The sequence below is a fragment of the Manis javanica genome, chromosome 2 (genome assembly GCF_040802235.1).
Source record: "Manis javanica isolate MJ-LG chromosome 2, MJ_LKY, whole genome shotgun sequence".
NCBI classification, from domain to species: Eukaryota; Metazoa; Chordata; class Mammalia; order Pholidota; family Manidae; genus Manis; species Manis javanica.
This window is the reverse complement of record NC_133157.1, coordinates 86223572-86241263: the sequence shown is the minus strand read 5'-3', so window position 1 is coordinate 86241263 and position 17692 is coordinate 86223572. Positions and strand designations below refer to the sequence as shown.

Here is a 17692-nt window from a genome sequence, read left to right as displayed (position 1 = left end):
GGGGTCCCTGTCCCTTTAAGGCTTCCAAAAAGCACTTGCCAAAAAGAGAACAAAAAAGGGGGAAAACGCACGATTTCCTCTGTCCTCAGGCGCCAGTCTCAGGCACCTGCCCACCGGTCCCGTAGGCAAAAATGCGCGATATTCTTTGTCCTCAGGCGCCGGTCCCAGGCACCTGCTCACCGGTCCTGCTGCTCTGCCTCCCTATCACCGGGGTCCGTCCCTTTAAGGCTTCCAAAAAGCACTCGCCAAAAAGAGAAAAAAAAAAGGGGGAAAAACGCCCTATTTCCTCCGTCCTCAGGCACCGGTCTCAGGCACTTGCCCACCGGTCCCGTAGGGAAAAATGCGCGATATTCTTTGTCCTCAGGTGCTGGTCCCAGGCACCTGCTCACTGGTCCCACCACCCTGCCTCCCTAGCAACGGGGTCTCTGTCCCTTTAAGGCTTCCAAAAAGCACTTGCCAAAAAAAAAAAAAAAAAACCGCTCTGGTTTCTTTCCACCCACCGGGAGCCGGGGGGAGGGGCGCTCGGGTCCCGCCGGGCCGGGGCTTGTATCTTACCCCCTTTGCAAGGCGCTGGGTTTTTGCAGGTGTGGATGTGGTCTGGATGTTGTCCTGTGTCCTCTGGTCTCTATTTTAGGAAGAGTTTTCTTTGTTATATTTTCATAGCTCTATGTGTTTTTGGGAGGAGATTTCCACTGCTCTACTCACGCCGCCATCCTGGCTCTGCCCCCAGCCTCACATCTTTATACAAGACTGGCTGTCACTATTTAAAATGATAGAATATTATTTTTTTTTTTAAATATGGAGAAATTTTGTAAAACAAAAATCATGCCTTTATAACTTTAGCAGCCACCAGATACATCTTGATATATGGTAGGAAATCAAACATTTTAATAAACAGAACCAATGACCAGGAAGAAAAAATAAACAAAACCAATGATTAGGAAGGAAAAAAAAATAATGGCTATGTCCTCTGTCATCAGTGAAAGTCCGGATTTGTTATACTCCGTTTTGTGACCCAAGGGCGTACTCTGAGATCAGATTTCATTATAGGCCTTTGAAAATAATTGTTCATGTTTGCTTAAGTGTCTCCCTTATTTCCTGTTTTTTCTTTCCTTACAACATGTACAGTGTAGCTATACCTTAATGATGTAGCTACTGAAAAGAAAATGTGCGTATCAAATACCAAGCCTACTTTTGGCTCCATTTTGGGTTTGAACATCAGATTTGAAAAATTAGATCTTAATCGTTTTTTGAATATTAAAGTCAAATTTCAAATCATCCAGTTGGAGAATTTGCAGATGTATAAAAAAAATAGCTCTTTTTTTCCTAATTCTATTTTTGAGAAAGAGATTTTAATGATATTTTAAAGCAATATATTGTGATCAGGTAAGAGTGTTAAATACCTTGTTTTGGGGGAAATACAGAGGCAGGTAGAAGCCCACTTTCTGTGATTTCAGCAGGTGACTTAGACCAGAGAGCATGGGAAGGGGTAGTAAAGGACAGAGAAGGTCCCAGGCCATCAGTTTACACTTTGACTTGCCTTTGTGGTGGTCTTAAGGGCTTCTGTACATAAACTACTGTGGATTTGTATTTATAATCTGAGAAAGTCTTGACTAAGAATCCTTAAATCCACTGCCCCATTCCAGCAAATTCTATCAGAGTCATGGTATCCAAATTAAGTTCTTTTGTATGGTTTCTGTTTTGTTTTGCATGAAAACTGTGAACCAAAGAAATCTAACACTTAGGCCCTTTGTTGCTAGGTGGAATAAAAAGTCCAGCTATCCTCCAGTCAAAACATTTTCAAGTAGCATTGAGTATTAATTAAAACTTCGAGGAGTAATTCTAGACTTGACATTTCCATGCTAACTTGACTGTTACAAGCTCAAGCTAACAGTAATATTAAATACTTCACTTTTTAAGTACTCTGAAGTATTAGGTTTCCAGTAAATATAAAGCTCTGAAAGAGATTGGGCTCATAAAACAGGGTTGCTTTTCAACAGGTCTTTAACTGAGGCAGTTCAGAAATATACTCAGTTCTCTTAAATGGTGCATCATGTGAATATAATCAACCACTGTAGCTGAAGTTGTTATGCTGCTGCTCAGACGTTGGCATGAGTACCACGCATAATTTTAATAGCTGAGATGTTAAACATTAAGTCTAAAATATAAAGAAATATGCCTATATTAAAACCCTGTTTTGAGACTGCTCTGGATATAAAGGCATTATTATTTCCTCATGTATGTCACTCTTCATAATAAATACAAAGTGTATTTTAAATGGTCATGTGGGGTCTCTACCTACCTCCCGTGTGACAAAGCTGGCAGAATTTTAAATTTACAGACAAAACACTCTGCATTTACAAATGTCTTTGCTCATTTTATGTATGTAACAAAGAAAATTCTGCTGATATTCATTAACGAAATCCCATACAGAAGAAGACATTTATGATATATTCCATTTTTCTGGAAATACCACTTAATTTGGGGGATCACCTTCCTATTATGCATTTAATTGATCCTTTGAAAGTCAGTGTTGTGGGTAATCATGTAACTGTTTATGGAAAAAACTATTGAAGAGATTTCATTAGTATTCTGCACTAATCTTGGAGAGTGACCTTCATATTTATGTATTTCTTTGTTTTACTATACAACTGTGAATCCAGGAAATGTGTTCTTTTACAAAAACTAATTTTTTACTGTAAAGTATCTCTAACAAAGGTGAATCTTATACATGCTCAATAAAAATCATATCTTAAAAGTTAAAAAAACCAAAAACCCATGTTACATTAAATTACCATCTTATCCATTTGTTTATATTAAGGTATCATTGATATACACTCTTATGAAGGTTTCACATGAACAACATTGTGGTTATTACATTCATCCATATTATCAAGTCCATCTTACCTATTTTTATGGTTCAGTAGTGTTAAGTATATTCACTCTACTGTGTGACAGATCTCTGGGACTTTGTCATCTTTACCATTAAGCAATAATCCCCTCTGCCCCTAGCTCTTGGTAACTATCTCTCTACTTTCTGCTTCTATGATTGTGACTTCTTGAGGAATCCCACAGTATTTGTCCTTTTGTGACTGATCTGATTCATTAGCATAATATTCTCCTCGTTCATCCATGTTGTAGCACGTGGCCAGGCTCCCTTCTTTTCTAAGGTTGAATAGTATTCCATTGTAGGTCTGTATCATATTTTCTTTATCTGTTCATCTCTTCACAGACATTTGGGTTACTTCTATCTCTTGGGTATTGTGAATAATACTGCCATGACCATGACACTACTTTATGTTCTTTTGGCTATTTACCCAGAAATAGAATTGCTGGATCACATGGTAATTTTATCTGTAATTATCTGAGGAGCCTCCTTAAGGTTTCCTGTATGGCTGCACCATTTAACATTCCCACCACAGTGTACAAGGGTTCCAATATTTCCTGCATCCCTGTGAACATACTATTTTCTGTTCTTTTCATAGTGGCCATCCTGATACATATGAGGTGGTAGGTATGTGGGTCTGGTTTTTATTTTCCTAATGATGAGTGATATTGAGCATCTTCTCAGATATTTATTGAGCCATTTGCATATCTTCTTTGGAGAAATGTCTATCAAGTCCTTTGCCTATATTTTAAATTGGATTACCTTGTTGTTGAGTTGTAGAAGCTCCTTATATATGCCTTATATATCCTTAAAACATTTAGCAAATCCAAAAAAGTGGAGAGACAGGTGAAAACAGAGAAGCACGGCTCTCTGCAAGCAAACGCAAATTCGAGACCCTCATAGGAACACTTCAAGTATAATTGACTAATTGCTGAAAAGTAAATGAGAACAAGCTTGAGAGATTAAAAGCTCTAGGCAGCCTTAGGGGAACCTACACCCTTTCATAAGTTTTAACTGCACTTTTCAGGAGTTGTACTTCTATTTTATGCAGTAAGAGAAAATCTGAACAGACTGATACTAGTAAGGAGAATGTATCAGTAATCAAAATCCTTCCCACAAACAAAAGTTCAGGACTAGATGGCTTCACTGGCAAATTTTATTAAACATTAAAAGAAGAATTAATGCCAATATTTTTCAAATTCTTCCAAAAAAACAGAAGAGGGAGAATACCTCCAAATTCACTTTATGATGCCAGCATTACACTGATAACAAACTCAGACAAGGACACCACAAGAAAACCAGAAATCAGTAATTCCTGATGAACACAGCTACAAAAACCCCCTATAAATTGTAGCAAACCAAATTCAACAGTACAGTAAAAGGATCATATATCATGATCAAGTGGGATTTTTTCCAGTGATGCAAGAATAGTTCAACGTCTGAAAAAAACAACTTCACAGATATCAATCAAGCTGTATCTGTGAATTTGTTTTGTTTCACAGGGTGAAATGGGTCAAGGAGGTGAAAAAGTACAAACTTTCAATTATAAAATAAGTAATGGGGATATAATATACAGCATGGCGACTAAGTTAATAATATTGTATTATATATTTCAAAGCTGCTAAGACAATAAGCATTCAAAGTTTTCATATAATAAAAATGATTTTATAACTGTGTAGAGGGACGGGTGTTTAATTAGACTTAATGTAGTGATTGTAAGAATATAGTAATTTATCCTCCATTTACCCCATGGTCCCAAGCACATAAGCAGGTGAGAATTATGCCTGGGCTTGCCTGGGGCTTACCCCACCTTATCTCTAAACATCCCGACCGTCCCCCAAAGCAACAGGCAGAGCAGATCTGCCACAATAAAAGGCACCATGCTGCTGCCCCCCTCTCTCTGTCTCACAGCTGCCCTGTCTCTGTCTCTCTGTCCCCCTGCTCTCCCTGTGCTCTCCTCTCTCTCTCTCTCTCTCTCCCCAACCCCATCTGGGGCAGCCACTTTCTCCTTCAGATAATAAAGTCTCTTGCATGGGCCCATGTCTTCTGAGTCATTCTGGGTAAGGAGGGTCGTGGTGAGATACCCTTTCATTGGTGCCGTGACTTCGGATGAGGCTCTCCCATTGACTTTGCTCTTCCTCCAGGAACCTGAGCTGCTTTGGGAACCCTCACTGCCTGATCCTCCTCCATGGGCTCACCATCCATTCCCCGGGCGCTCATCTTCTCGCCCAACACCGGCCTTCGATTTGGTGAGTCTCCCCTTCATTGTTGACTTAAATATCCCTTTGGAACCTGGGAAGTGACTGTTGAGTGTCCGGCACCCCCAAGGGCTCCTCTGGGACATGGGCACCCCCAACCACGACTTTCAGAGTCATGGTTGATCCCCATAGTTGACCCTTCTCTACCTACCCATGGTGAGAATCCTCATCCACTGAGGCCCGGTCTCCCTTTATCTACGTTTCTACTCTACTCAAAAACTCCTGGTACCAGGTACCGAGCCTCCCCAGCGTTTTCGCGTCGACCCCACAGTTAGAGGTGGTGATGACCCCCTAACTGTGCCTGATCTTCTCCGCGACCTTCTCAATCGCTCAGGGACGCCTCAGCGACTTCTGAACAGTCTCGTTCTCACCCCTCCGTTCCCGCAGATTCACCGCTAGGGTGCTTAGTCAATAATCTAAAGCCCCTCCACCTCACTCCAGACCTCAAACCTGTTCGCTACTGTAATGAGATCTGGCCACAATATCCCTTGGACCATCAGTCTAAATGGCCCCCAATGGCTCTTTAGATCCTAAAATTCTCTGCAACTTATACAACTTCTGTGAGCGTACAGGCAAATGGAAAGAGATTCCATATATCCAGGCTTTCTCTTACCTCCGAACCAAGCTCTCTGTCTCCCCTGCAATCCTAAACAACTACTACTTGCCTTAAAGTCCACAACCCTAAGCTTTTTTCATGTTCCCAAATATCCTCAACTGCCTATAAAACCCTTAAACAATGCACCACCATGGGCTCTCTTGTCCCCTCCTGGCTCATGCCAGGAGCTCTGTCCTCTCACTATATCATTACATCTCAAGCTGTATGTTTGTGTCTATGTGTAAATGAAAAATATTTTTCTACCTCTGGATGGTATTAATAAAAATTGATTTAAAGACAAGCGCTTGTAAAAATTGGGCATTCTAAAATCTCCAGAAAATTCTAATAGAAGATATTAAGCATTAATGCTAATTTAAGTTGGACTGAATAGACATGTCCTTATGGTTATCAGCTGCCAAAGTTTACCTAAAGTCTATTAAATTGATGGTATCTGTTAAATCTTTCAAAGAAAAATGCTTAAAGTATAGCTTTGTCTAATGTCAGTAACTATTTAAGCAAGTGCCTTAAAACTTTTAACAACTTCCCAAAATCAAATGAAAAAAGGTTCTTTTACCTCTAGTTCACTCTGGTATTTTCCAGAGGGCCCCTGGAACATGTCAGAGGAATTTTTTCTCATTGGAGAAAATATTTGGCTAATTTGGCTTATTTACCTGCTTAATTACCTAGAAGGCACTGTCACAGGGAATGATGCTAAACTTTGTTACTGAATGTTTTGTGTTACAGAAATATCCAAATTTCCTTATAACAACTGTCTTACAGTAAGCTCTCATCAGATCTTTAACCATTGTCATTTGTCTTTTGTCATCTATACCCACTGTTTCATTACTCTTAAACTAGTAAAAAACTAGATTTTAGCAATACAGGTATTAGTTACATAGGATTAAGTAAACTAAGGAAGATAATTTTGTGGCTTTTTTTTCAAATGTTGTTGATAGTGTTTTAAGCTTTTCCTCTTAAGCTGACAACAGTTTACCAAATGACTACCTTTATAAGCAGAACTGAAACTTTATCTTTCTACCTGATCCCTCCAGAATTTAAAACCTCAGTGACTATTTTTATATTTCATGGCAGTATGCTTATTTCCACAAGTTCAATAAGAATCTGCTTTCCTTGTAAGAGGACTAATTAAAAACACTGTTTATACAATGGAATATTACTCAGCCATAGACAAAAACAGATCCTACCATTCGCAACAACATGGATGGAGCTAGAGGGTATTATGCTCAGTGAAATAAGCCAGGCAGAGAAAGACAAGTACCAAATGATTTCACTCATATGTGGAGTATAAGAACAAAAGAAAACTGAAGGTACAAAACAGCAGCAGAAGCATAGAACCCAAGAATGGACTAACAGTTACCAAAGGGAAAGGGACTGGGGAGGACAAGTGGGAAGGGAGGGATAAGGGTGGGAAAAAAGAAGGGGCATTATGATTAACATGTATAGTGTAGGGGGGGGCATGGGGAGGCCTGTGCAACACAGAGAAGACAAGTAGTGATTTTACAGCATCTTACTATGTTGATGGACAGTGACTGTGAAAGGGTATGTGGGGGAGACTTGGTGAAGGGGGGAGCCTAGTAAACACAATGTCCTTCATGTAATTGTAGATTAATCATACCAAAATAAAAATAAAATAAATGAACAGAAAAATAAAAACCACTGGTTATAGAAAGGAAAGGAGCGACACACAGCAGCAATTCACCGGAGAATTCCGCTTTATTAGGGAAAGGTGCTGGGTTATATAGGAAGGGGCATAGGGTGATTGTGGTGTTACTTCTACGGGGCTGTTGGCTGTTGGCTAGGTGCTGGGATTGGGAGGGGGGAGAGAGGTGATTGGGCTTCAGGTGGCACCGGCGGGAACCGAGGACCCCGAAGAGAAGCCGGAAGTTTGCCATCTTACTGGTGGGGACCCTTCATTCCCCCCTTTCTCCTCTATGGGGTTGTGGACGTTGCTTTCTCTCTGACTGCTTCTTGCTGAACAGGGGCAGAGAAGGGAGTGAGGGCTTGAGGATTGGGAGGAAAGGGTTGATAGGATACCCCACAGGAAGGATGAGTAGATGTGGACTTCTTCGGGTTGGAAATCAATGAAGGTTCCCTGTAACCATAGGTCGAGGACCTGCTGATTCCAATGGTGCCAAGAGGATATGGGTGTCAGGAGCCAGGCATCTGCGGCCATTGTTTCCAGGAACAGTTTCCAGTGCAGAGAGAGGTCCATCTCAGCACGTGGTGAGGAGGTCATGTGAGGGTGAGGGATCTTCTGTGGCCAGAAGCTGGTAGTTCCTGAGTAAAAGCTGGTTGAAAGCTGGATTAGAGATTTTTCCGACTTGGGATTTCATGAACTTTATTATACAGGGTAAGAAGAGACAGACGAGAAGATTGACTATTATGGGGCCTGCAATGGGCCAGACCCAGATAAGGAGGGGGTTTGTTAGTATTGAAGAGAATGGGTTGGAATTGGAAGCAGAGTGGAGACTGGAGGAAAGGTCTGTGAGTTTGGTGATGAAAGTTTCTACAATGCCGGATTCGTTGATGTAATAGCAGCACTCTTCCTGGAGGAAGACGCAGGTGCCGCCCTTCTCGGCTGTAAGCAGATCTAGAGCCCGCCGGTTTTGAAGGATGACTTTAGCTAGCGAAGTGACCTGTATTTGGAGAGAGGCTAAGGAATCGGCAGTGGATGTCAGGGCACCCTCAAGTTTGGTGTTGAGATCTCTAACTGCCCATAGAGAGTGACCCAAGGTTCCTCCCGAAAACCCTGCCCCAATGGCTGAGGTGATCAAAGAGATACCGACCATGATGGGAAGGAAAGCAGCCATTTTTGTGCGCGAGGGCAAGGGAGGTTGGAGCTCAAGGAATTCTGCCATGCTGAAAAGTGTAAGCTGTGGGATTAGGGTGACAAGAATGCAGGGTATATCGGAGTTGAGAGACAGTGAGTTGAAAAGACTACCATTACACCAAAAGAAGTGTCCTGGTTGTGTAAAAGTCTTAGAGCCGGAGGTAGGGATGTAGATAGAGAGGCAGTGAAGTGCACTGGAGGGGGGTGGAGTTGGGCCTACACAGTGGTGGATGGTGAGATTATATGTGTATTCTGGTTTCCATAGGGGTATGTCTGCCAGGGGGCTGAGGGGTTGTCCTTCTGCAAGGAAAGAGTAGTTGGAAATATTGAGGGGCACAGTGGCCAGCAGTGGGCACTGTAGTGATGCGCACAAGAAACCATTGGCAGTGTTGAGGGTGTGGTTGAGAAAGATGGTGGTGTCTTGAATGACCTGTAACCAAGAGTAGGAGGAATAAGAAGATGAAGAGGTGCCATCAAGAGTTTGGATAATGACTTTCTCGGAATGTCTGATATCTGATGCAACTTGAGAGATCTGGGAGTGAGAGGGAACATACTCTCGAGAGATATGAAGAGTACCATGGGGGGTCGAGGACCCCCCCGTACTAAACTGAGGCTGTTACTCCAGCAGCCCATCGAGAGTCCCAGGGATCTAGCATTCATAAGGAGAATGAGCCATTGGGATATTTCATGAAATGGTTGGAGGAGTAATACTGTGGGTACTGGAAGTCACCGATGTAGTGAATGGCACAAGACCAGTAGGGACATTCCCCGTAGGTGTCTTCCATCGCTTGTAATACGCTTGTGTTTGGTTATAGAGGAAGCAGAGGTAGGGAGAATAAAGGTAGCTGTAAGTGAACACATCGGTGGAGGGAGGAAAGTGGAGGTACAAAAGCTCAGGGCAGCCTTTCAGAGGGCAGTCTGATGTGGCAATGAGGGCAGTAACTTTTGTTTGATGCTGTGTGTAAGTCTGCCTGACATTGAATCGCCATACAAAGGAGGGTGGGGTGGCAGGGAAGACAATAGGAATGAGGAAAAAAAGTGAGAGAGCAGTAAAGGAAGAAAAAGTCATGATTCGGGTATGGATGGCAAAGGGGGTGCACGGGAGATGCGGAGCTTCAAGGGATCAGAGGGATGAGGCGTGGTAGAGTAGACAGCATCTTGGGCTGTATCCGAAGGACTCTGGATTGTGACTGATGGATCTTGGGTGTCCAGAGAAGGTGGGTCTTGGGTATTTGGTTTCAACCTGGAGATATGAATCCAAGGGGTGACAGAGTTATCAGGCAGTGAGAGCTTGGCGGCTGAGGGGGTGCAGAGAATAACTGGGTGTGGACCTTCCCATTTCGGGGTGAGAGAGGGCCGATCCTCTGGTGGCTTATAAAACACTAGTTGGCCGGCCTGTGAGACAGGAGGATTTTGGGAGGCGGATGGATCAGGAAGGAGCCAATCCTGGTATTTCCACAATTCAGTGCGGAGGAGAGAGAGTAGTGGAAGAGCCATATTGGGAGGAATTGTTCCTTTGTGGGAAGGGAGCCCTGGGGGTAGAATCGGGCGGCCGTACATTTTCTCAAAGGGCGACACGAAGGAAGGTTTCTTTGGGCGGGCTCAAATGCGGAGTAGAGCTAAGGGAAGTAAGAGAACCCAGTCAAGGTGTAGTTCTAGAGATAGTTTGGTCAGGATATCTTTTAGAGTCCTATTGGCTCTTTCTACTTTTCCCGAACTTGTGATCGGTAAGGACAATGTAAATGCCAGGGGAGCAAGAGTGACTTGGAGAAGTTCTGGATAATTTGGGCAGTGAAATCAGGGCCGTTATCTGATTGGAGGGAAGTGGGCATCCCGAACCTAGGAAAGATCTGGGTGTGGAGGATAGAGGCAACTGCGGAAGCTCATTTGTTAGTGGTGGGGAAAGCTTCGACCCATCCTGAAAATGTATCTACTAACACGAGTAGGTATCTGGTACGCCGTACAGGGGGCATGTTAGTGAAGTCTATTTGCCAATCTGCAGCGGGGACATTACCCCTTGCTTGATGAGCCAGGAAGGATCCAGCCTTGAGGGAGGGTATTAGGGTAAGTGCGTTGGCAGATGGTGCACCTGCAGGTGATTTGGTTAAGTAGGGTTTTGTCTTCAGGAGAGAGAGGAAAAAAAGATTGTAAAAAATGGATCAAGGATTGGGGGCTCGGATGGAACAGATCATGTAAGAGGCGGAAGAGAGACTCTTTGTCCTGGGAGCAGAGGGTGTCTTGTGATAAGGCTAAAACTCCAAGGGCAGATGGATTGTTGTCTGGTGTGTCTTCTGATAGGGCAACTGACCGGGCTACTCTGTCACCTTTGTTGTTTCCTCTTGCAATGGGGGAGTCATCCTTTTGATGTGATTTGCAGTGGACTATGCCTAGTCGGTGTGGGAGTTGTGAAGCCTCTAGAAGTTTAGTAATTAAGGCTGAAATAGTTACGGAATTTCCTTTTGTGCTGAGGAGGCCTCGTTCTTTCAATACTGCCGTGTGAGACAAGAGAATGTGGAATACGTACTTGGAGTCAGTGTACAATGTGAGAGACGTGTCCCGGGCCAGAGTGCAAGCTCTGGTGGCTGCAATGAGGTCGGCCTGTTGATTGGTTGTACCAGGGAGTAGGGCTCGTGTCTCAATGACATCTTCGAGGGACACTACTGCATATCTTGAGTAGTGGGTGCCCTCATGTTTAAAGGAGGACCCATCAGTAAACCAGATGAGGTCGGAGTGTGAGAGGGCTCCTTTGGAGATCGTGGAGTGGCACGGAAGGAAGTTGTGAAGGGCTTCTAGGCAATCATGCGAGGAAGTATGAGGAGAGTAGGGTAGAAGAGGAAGAGTGGCCGGATTCAGGGGCTGGCAGGGGAGGAAATAAATGTTTGGATTTTGGAGGAAAGAGGATAGTAAGGTCAGGAGTCTGGAGGGAGGGAGAGTCTGTAAACTTTTGTAGGTTAAAAGATCTTTTAGGTGATGTGGGGACAGAATGGTAAGGGGCACTCCGAATGTTAGTTTATGAGCTTCTTTCTGCAAGAGCTGTCCAGCGGCTAATGCACGTAGGCAGGGGGCCCATCCCTGAACTGTGGGGTCTAATTGCTTGGAGAGATAAGCTACTGGGGCAAAGGATGGGCCATAATATTGGCCTAGGACTCCTAGGGCTTGACTGGACCTCTCATGAATGTATAATGAGAAGGGTTTTGACAAATCAGGGAGATGGAGTGCTGGAGCTTCCACAAGGGCTTGACGGAGCTTAATGAAGGAGTGTCGGGGTGAGGATGATAATGGTTCTTCAGGGGGGCCCTTCCTGAGGTCGTATACGGGTCTTGCAAACAGGGAGAAGTTAGGGATCCACGCTCTAAAATACCCAGCCAGGTCTAGAAAGGATTTCGGTCTTGGTTTTGGGAACGGGCAGGTCAAAGAGGAGTCGTTTTCTGTCTAAGGTAATGGACTTTCTTTGTTGAGACAGAAGGAATCCAAGGTAAGTGACAGAAGGGGAAGAGATGTGAGCTTTGACGGGGGATACCCGGTAACCTCTGGAAGCTAGAAGGTTAAGTAGAGACCCAGTGTCAAGTTGAGACTGTTCACATGAGGGACTGCAGAGTAGAAGATCATCTACATATTGTAATAAAGTGGACTCGGGGTGATCATGATGAAACTGTTTGAGGTCTTGAGCTAGGACTTGTCCAAAAATATGGGAACTATCTCAGAAGCCTTGTGGCAAAACTGTCCAAGTAAGTTGTTCAGAATGTCTGGTGTATGGGTCCATCCAGGTGAACGTGAAAAAATCTTGGGAGGCGTGGTCTAGAGGGATAGAAAAAAATGCGTCCTTGAGATCTAGGACTGAGAAGTGGGGTGCTGAGGCAGGGATTTGCGATAAAAGGGTGTATGGATTTGGAACTAAGGGATGGATAGGGACAACAGCCATGTTGATGAGGCGAAGGTCTTGGACAAGGCGGGAAGATCCGTTGGTTTCTTTAACAGCTAATATGGGAGTATTAAATGGGGAGTGAGTGGGTCTGAGGTAATTTTGTTTAAGAGATCTTGAATAATGGGTTGGAGGCCTATGAGGGCTGAAGTGGTTAGGAGGTATTGGGCCTGACAGATATACTGAGAGGGGTCACGTAATTTGATAGAGGCAGGGGGACATAGGGCCATGGAGGGTCTTGTAATGTCCCAAACTTTGGGATTTACAGGGTGTATGAGGGCGGAACTGGAGCATTCATTGGGTAGAGGGGGGTTGTCGGCTATGAGGGCCATCAGAAAGGGAGTACTGGAGGCTGTGGGAGTGGATAGTTATGGAAACGAGGAGGAGGGAAAGGATGTCTCGTCCTAGTAAAGGGACAGGACACTGGGGCATAACTAAGAAGGAGTGGGAGAAAGGTATGGGATTGTCTTGGATTGTGCATAAAAGGGGGGGGGGTTTAATGGGAAAATCTGTTTACCTCCTATCCCGACTATAGGAGTAATGGCTGGCGTGGTAGGGCCCCGGTATTCTCGCAAGACTGAGAAGGTGGCTCCTGTATCTAGGAGGAAGGAGATGGGGTGACCGTCTACTGTTAATGTAACCCTGGGCTCCTGTTTGGTGATGGAAATGGTTGGGCGAGAAGCCCCTGGGCCCCGTCAATCTTCTTCTGCCAGCCCCACTACAGCGGGCTTAGGATGGGGGTTGTTCGTCCAGCCTCCCCGTCGGGTGGTTGGGCAATCAGACCCCCAGTGGCCCTTTTTGTGGCATCTGGGGCATGGGGTGGTAGAGATCTGGGGGAGGGGCACGTCCTTGACCAATGTCCCTCTTTTCAGCACTTGAAACAAGCTCCTGGGGGGGGGGGGCTTGTTTGTAGAGGGCCTCCCAGGTTGTGGTTTTATCAGCTGGGCCAACATCTGGAAATTGGCCTGATCAGCCTTTTGTTTACGGCGTTCTTTCTCCTCCTCCCGGTTATGGAAGACTTTAAAGGCCACTGTTAGGATCTCAGTCTGTGGGGTAACGGGGCCCTGTTCTAACTTTTTGAGTTTAGCTTTAATGTCGGGGTAGCTTTGAGCTAGGAAGTATGTCATAAGGACATGTCTTCCTTCAGGTGTTTCTGGGTCTAGGCTGGAATACTGTAATAGGGCTTGAGGGAGTCTAAGAACTCAGAGGGGGTTTCATCTCTCTTTTGAATTATGTCTTGGAGCTTTTGAAAATTGACTACTTTATGAGCTGCCTTTTTCAGACCTGCTATTAAGCAGGAGGCAAAAATATCTCGAGAGTGGAGACCCACGGCGGTGTTATAATCCCAGTGTGGGTCTTGTTCAGGGACCGCAGTGGGGCCAGGGGGATAGGTGGTGTCAGTCCTGTGGGTTTCGGTAGCGTGCGTTTGGGCGAAGTCCCAAACTCGTCTACCCTCTTCAGGGAGGAGAGTATTGGCCAGGAGCATGAAAATGTCATGATGTGTGAGGCTGTAAGACTGGAGGGTCCATTGAAACTCCCTGATGTATGTCGTGGGATCAGTGGAAAAGGAACCTAGGCGTTTCTCTAGTTGGGCTAAATCTCCTTAGGAGAAAGGGACGTGAACATGCACGATGCCTTTGGATTCTGCTACTTTCCGGAGGGGGGCGATAAATTTGGGAGGCCCTCGGGACCGTGTCTGAGGGAGACTGAAGGGTTCTTGCTCAGTCTATGCGGGGGGAAACAGGTGATGGGGGCAAAGCCGCGATAATTTTGGAATAATTCTTAGAACCTGGATTTTTTGGAAGCTTAGGTGTATTCACATGATTTGTTTTTGTTAAAATTGAATCATGCCACCTGCCCCTGTGGTTAAAAAGCAAACAAAGAAACAAACATGCTGTAGATTCATTTGAGATTCCATGATCAAAATCAACCTATCAACAAAGTATGGAAGACTATAATTGCAAAAAAATATGCATAAGACAAAAAAAATTCAAGTAAATCTGAATGTCTAATTGGCTTTATGAAGTGATTCATGAATTGGGCAGCACCCCATCTTGCAGGTAGAGGGGAGTTCTGAGGAATTGTACAAAATGGAAGGTTTTTATAGGAAGGATGATGAGATGTGAAGTTATTAGCAAAAGAAAGGAAGGGTTTGTTTCAGGCGAGGACGTCTTTTTTGTGGAAAAAAATGGCAGTTTTTTTATCACGCAGATTAGCTCAGCTGGTCAGGAAATTTCAGATCATTAAACGGTGAATCCGTGAAATAGGTTGAAACTGTAATTGTCTCTGCTTTGCTGTTTTGAGGTGGGTGGCAAATGACTTCATTTGGAGCTTTCCTGTTTTTTAACAATCCTTGTGATCACACTCTGAGCCAAAGAGGTGTGTTTAAAACAAGGCATAGATACAGTGGGAGCAGGAATGCGCGGTGGTCGGGGCTGTGGGGCCCTAGTGCCCCCTCGCGGTTTTGCTGGGTCCCTGGCGTGGCGGCGGTGGTGGCGGCGGCTAGCACCCTAGCGCTTGCTCCGGCGATGCGGAATCCTAGTTGTTGGACACTGCGAGACAAAGGAGACCTTGTGGTGGTATCGGAAGCTAAAATCACATCGCGTGCAGTTTTGGTTTCTCTCCCTGTTGCACTTGGGTGTACCTGGAGACTCCTTAGAAAGTATCTGGGGCTTGCAATTCTTTTGTCTGCAATCCCTGTTATTATACAAGTGCCCTTTTGACGCGGTGGTAAGGTGCGGGAATAGATGAAGTACCCCGTACTATAATTAGCCATGGTCTCTTAGCGAACTGGTTTTCCTGGGCTGTGACCCTCACAACTGCTTTTCAGCTTCCTCACCCTTAAAGGAGACAAAAAGACTATAAGGGGAAGTTGTTCAGTATTTCCCTTCCCCTCTGTTGTTTAGGCTTTAATAAACAAATTTCACTCCAGGTCGGGATCTTCTTAAGGAGAGCAGAGTGTTCTTATTTCAAAAGAGTAACTTTTTTACCTCTTCCTGCTGGAAACAGGAGGGCATTTTTCTCCTCCCTTTACCCTTATAGGATTCCCTACGTAAAACTCATGGAAGTGTGCTGGCTTCCCTAAGGTGACCTAAGGGGAGGTTTCTTTATCTAATATTTCAAATTGAGGTATAAGTGACATATAACACTGTATTAGTTTCAGGTGTACCACTTAATGATTTGATATTTTGATATACTAGGAAATGATCACTGAAAGGGTATCTCGCCGTGACCCTCCTTACCCAGAACGACTCAGGAGACATGGGCCCACGCAAGAGATTTTATTATCTGAAGGAGAAAGTGGCTGCCCCAGAGGGGGAGTAGGGAGAAAGAGAGAGGGACAGAGAGCAGAGAGAGACAAAGAGCAGCGAGACAGACACACAGAGAGAGGGCAGCAGCGTGGTGCCTTCTTTGTGGCAGATCCGCTTGGCCTGTTGCTTTGGGGGAGGGTCGGGGTGTTTAGAGATAAGGTGGGGGCAAGCCCAGGCATAATTCTCACTGGCTTATGTGCTTGGGACCATGTGGTAAATGAAGGATAAATTATTATATTCTTATATTCCTCCCTTTTCTGTTTTATAAGTGGTAGAAGATTTGGGAAGGGGTGATGAAGTTCATTCTTGTATTGATGGGGGGTGGTCCTCAGATGAGCCCCTGGTCTGCAGTGGCAATGGCATGTTCCAGGTTCAATAAGGATCATCGTCTTTGGAGAGGGGTTGGTAATCCTGTAATATAAGCTGGTTAAAGGTTTGGTTAGAAATTTTTTGCATTTGGGCTGATTGCTATGTTTACATAGGGTGGCTGAATTAATAGCATTTTTTGGGACATGTGTAGGCAGCAAAGCAATCTGTAGGGCAAAGGGAATCTGATGGTGCAATCTTTTGGACAGTCTGAAAGAGAAGAAAGGGCTGGCATTGGGAAGATAGGTCTGGTGAGAGAGATTAAGTGTTGAGACCAGGGTTAATAATCTTGAGGCATGACACATGGCGGTTGTAAGGGAGGTCTTAGGACTCTGTACTGGCAGGAACTTCGGTGATGAGTGGAAGTGGAGATGAGCAGCACGAAATGTGGAAAGTAAGAGGTCCTGTCAGGGTGGAGGAGTAGGATTTCGTGGGAGATATGGTGGGAAGGGAATAAGCTAAGACAAACGGCTTAAGGTGGGAGTTGTGTATCTAGTGGGGAAGACCCTGGAGTTTAACTGCAGTTGGCATGGAAAGGATTACTGTGTATGGTCTTTGCCATTTGAGTTAGGGATGGTGTTGCTTGGTGTTTGGAATGGGCATGGTTTTGGGAAGTTTTTTCCTGTCTGGTAATGGCTTTGTAGAGCAGGGAGAGCCGAACTCCCAGGTATGTGACCTGAGTGGCAGACAGCTGAACTTTGGAGGGTGAAACTCGATAGCTGTGTTCAGAGAGAAAGTTTAAAAGGAGAATAGTATCCTGTTGAGACGTTTGTAGGGAGGGACTGCACAGGAGATCATCTACATATTGAAGAAGGGTGGAGCTCGAGAGAGGTCTTGTGTTAGAGCCTGTCCAAAAAGGTGGGGACTATCTCTAAAGCCTTGGGGAAGGACTTGTTAAGTGTTCTCTGAATATTAAAAACTAACTTAACATAAGGAATTTCCTGCCTTGATTTTTCTCTGGGATACCAGCGTCTTAGTCTGGGAGCATATCAAAAGGCTGCCTGCTCAGCTCCCAAGGTGGGCTGAGATATTGTCTATTTGCTAAAGAATCCTGCCTTTTACTATGCCGTCTACAGCTGGGTCTGCATGCTAAATTAGTTGCTCAGTTTGCAAAATTACCTCCTCAGATCTGAAGGAGGAAAGACAGCACATAGACCTGGGCCTTTTAGTATGCTAAAGTGAATCTTACACACGTTTACAAGTGATTAGCATAATAAAACATGCTACTCTTCTTTATCTGGGGAACATTAACTGATCTCACTGAAGAATGATTCTAGAGCTCAATGTTCAACATAGTTTTAGTAGGGGCGGGGTTTCGTAGCATGTAGTTTTACATTGCTCTGACTGCAAATATCCAGCCTTGCTTTCTCCAGAGGCTCTCACCTTATTCTGTCTAAGCCTATGGTCCCTGTCTCATTCCCCCCTCTACAGATGAAGACCTTAGCTGCTGCTAGGGAAAAGGGGCGATGACCGCTCGGCTGCTTCATGCTGAGAGGGGGCGC

The 17692-nt window shown here is 44.6% G+C and overlaps 1 protein-coding gene across 10 annotated transcripts in view; it reads right to left on the bottom strand.

Moving 5' to 3' along the window:
• Positions 1–14436: 14436 nt before the first annotated feature.
• LOC118967075 (uncharacterized) overlaps positions 14437–17692 on the bottom strand; it is an 86311-nt gene continuing 83055 nt past the window's right edge. For 4 of the 10 annotated variants that reach the window (XR_012127825.1, XR_012127828.1, XR_012127830.1 and 1 more), the window contains one exon: positions 15780–16247. Coding sequence is in view for 5 of the 10 variants with exons in the window: in XM_073228827.1 (XP_073084928.1) it covers positions 16197–16247 (51 nt within the window). In the remaining 5 variants the exon portion in view is untranslated. The other 6 variants (XR_012127827.1, XR_012127831.1, XM_073228829.1 and 3 more) reach the window with 4 other exon arrangements.